This window comes from Penaeus japonicus, unplaced genomic scaffold, assembly GCF_977035675.1.
Source record: "Penaeus japonicus unplaced genomic scaffold, GWHDUDI00000001_assembly GWHDUDI00000010, whole genome shotgun sequence".
In the NCBI taxonomy this organism is placed as follows: domain Eukaryota; kingdom Metazoa; phylum Arthropoda; class Malacostraca; order Decapoda; family Penaeidae; genus Penaeus; species Penaeus japonicus.
The window spans coordinates 12,073,221-12,075,720 of NW_028234412.1; the positions used below are offsets into that span (position 1 = coordinate 12,073,221).

At 33.8% G+C, this 2,500-nt stretch overlaps 1 protein-coding gene across 5 annotated transcripts in view; it reads right to left on the reverse strand.

Moving 5' to 3' along the window:
- AP-1sigma (AP-1 complex subunit sigma-2) overlaps positions 1–2,500 on the reverse strand; it is a 30,626-nt gene that overhangs the window by 23,109 nt on the left and 5,017 nt on the right. For 4 of the 5 annotated variants that reach the window (XM_086540679.1, XM_086540678.1, XM_086540677.1 and 1 more), the window contains exon 4: positions 2,380–2,500. This exon is cut by the window's right edge and continues 17 nt beyond it. In XM_086540679.1, the coding sequence (XP_086396805.1) occupies positions 2,380–2,500 (121 nt within the window). Of the gene's footprint in view, positions 1–2,331 lie in introns of those variants that run through there. The other variant, XM_043014826.2, reaches the window with a different exon arrangement.

The following is a 2,500-nucleotide window of genomic DNA, read 5'->3' on the forward strand; positions in this document are numbered from 1 at the left end:
TGTGTGTGTGTGTGTGTGTGTGTGTGTGTGTGTGTGTGTGTGTGTGTGTGTGTGTGTGTGTGTGTGTGTGTGTGTGTGTGTGTGTGACTGTGTGTGTGACTGTGTGTGTGACTGTGTGTGTGACTGTGTGTGTGACTGTGTGTGTGTGTGTGTGTGTGTGTGTGTGTGTGTGTGTGTGTGTGTGTGTGTGTGTGTGTGTGTGTGTGTGTGTGTGTGTGTGTGTGTGTGTGTGTGTGTTGTGTGAGTGTTGCACTCACACGCAACTGATAGTACATGATAGTATATGTGTGCTAATTGTGAGTGTGCCAGTTATTTCCCTTAAGTCTTTCATTTTTTTGGTTTTAACCCTCAACTAAGTTCAATATCAATTGCATATAATCAGTATCTATTATCAACCTGGCACCAAAGTCAGGTTATGCACCAAACTATGCAACACTTTTTTTTTTTTTTTAATGATGCATCTGACTAACATGTAGCTATCCCAAAATGTGAGTAATGAGATCATAGAAATGCTTCTAATAAATTAATCAATCAATAAAAATATAACTAAATAAATACATGAAAATAAATATTTCATGTATACAATACTTATATAAAAGTTAATATAAGCATGTAAAAAATTGATTAAATTTTAAGAAATCTCTAATGAAGATTAGTTGCAAAATTATATTAGGACAAAAGATTATTGAGTGAATGAGAGTAATTGATCACTGAATAAATATATAATACTGGAAAAATGTTAGGGAAAAAAGAAAATTCCAAGATTAACTGAGGAAGGTAAAGGGAGGTTGCTGACTTGTATGATGTTAACCCTCTGGGATGGGCCACATCTTCAGATTTAAGATGTGCAGCCTGGAGTGGGATGTGTGTACTTTCTATTATTTTCTAGACTTATGGTATGATATATCAGTCTATTTTTGGTATAATTGCACAATAATACTTATTGGCATTTAGTTATACATAGTTACACAACTGAAAGAATAAATAGCTTGTAATTTCAATACTAGGAAAGATGCAATATGAAAAAGATCGTAACCCCTGAAATATGCCCGAAGCAGATGGGTGAACATCCCTTTCTTCCACAGTAAGTACAAAGAGTATATTAGGATCTGCATGACACTATAATAGATATAGGACTTACCATACTCTCATCAAAATACATTGTATCTCTACCTATTATGTTTAAAGACTGAAATATTGAGGAGAGAAAGAGGGAAGAACTTTTTGTCAGGCTTTATGCAACTAATCCTTCTCCTCTTATCGGGCATATGAAAAAAAAAAAATACAATCCTTGGACATAATATCTATATATCTTCAAACACAACTTTTAAAACAAAAACAGGGTTTTATGTACATCAGCTTAGCAATCAATGGTACAATGCTAATTGCAAAATGCTTTTATCTATATTTTCATAAGAATATCATCCACTTTGGTGGAAAGTACAATTTACATACAAGTAGTTAAGGTTTGGCATTATTAATTCATGCAGGGACTTTATGTGATATTCCATATATTTTAAGTACCAGTATCCCAATTTGAAAGTTCTGGCATATAAATACCTCTCAAATTTCATCATCAAGCACTCATACCTAGTATAATTATCATATGCTAGCCTCAGCTAGTATCATAATATTCAAAATATTCATACAATACAAAGCAACCTAGAACAAATGTCTTTGCTACTTAACATGATAAAATACTTTATAAATGGAAAATATATTTATAATGAATAATGCATTTCTCCATATAAAAGATGCTTAAGGTACCATACCTGTATGGTATAACATCTCTTCATATATATATATATCCTAAAACCCTAACCATCTTTTCTGATGGAGATATACAAGCTCATTCACTAATAACATAACCCCTTCCCTATCTGCCCCAAACTAATACACTATATTGTGTATAAACTATTCCAAAGATATCTTTTGCCTTGGAACATGTACATTCCAAGCTAATAGAAAATTATGAATTGACGGAAAAGCTCCAACAATAAAAAAACACTGACAAATTTCAGCTGCCTTAATCTCACTTGTGACAAAAGAGTACCTTTGGAAGCCTGGCTCTGAATGCATGTTTTTCTTTGTGCCACAAGGGTGCTCAAGTCTAAATCAATTGGTCTAACATTTGGCCAACTGAATGGATTCACTGACAATCTTATATTAAGTTACTTTAAAAAAATACATATCTCATTTCAAAAAGAGGGGAGGAAGGAAAGAAAAAAAATATCTGAATCTGTTGGGCTCTAATATACATATATCAATAATCATATAGGATAGCAAAAGGAGAGTTTGTGCCTTTAGCACAAATAAATTCTGAAAAACCTTGGCACACCCTTGCAGTCACAACTCGTATGCTGTTTCGCCATAACTAACCTCCTGCAGAAGGTCCTGAGCTGCAATTGCCTTGAGTACATTTTTCTTACTGGTCTCACAAACTTCACCTCCAACCATCAGTTCATCTAACATGAAGTACGCCTTCTCAAAGTTGAAGATG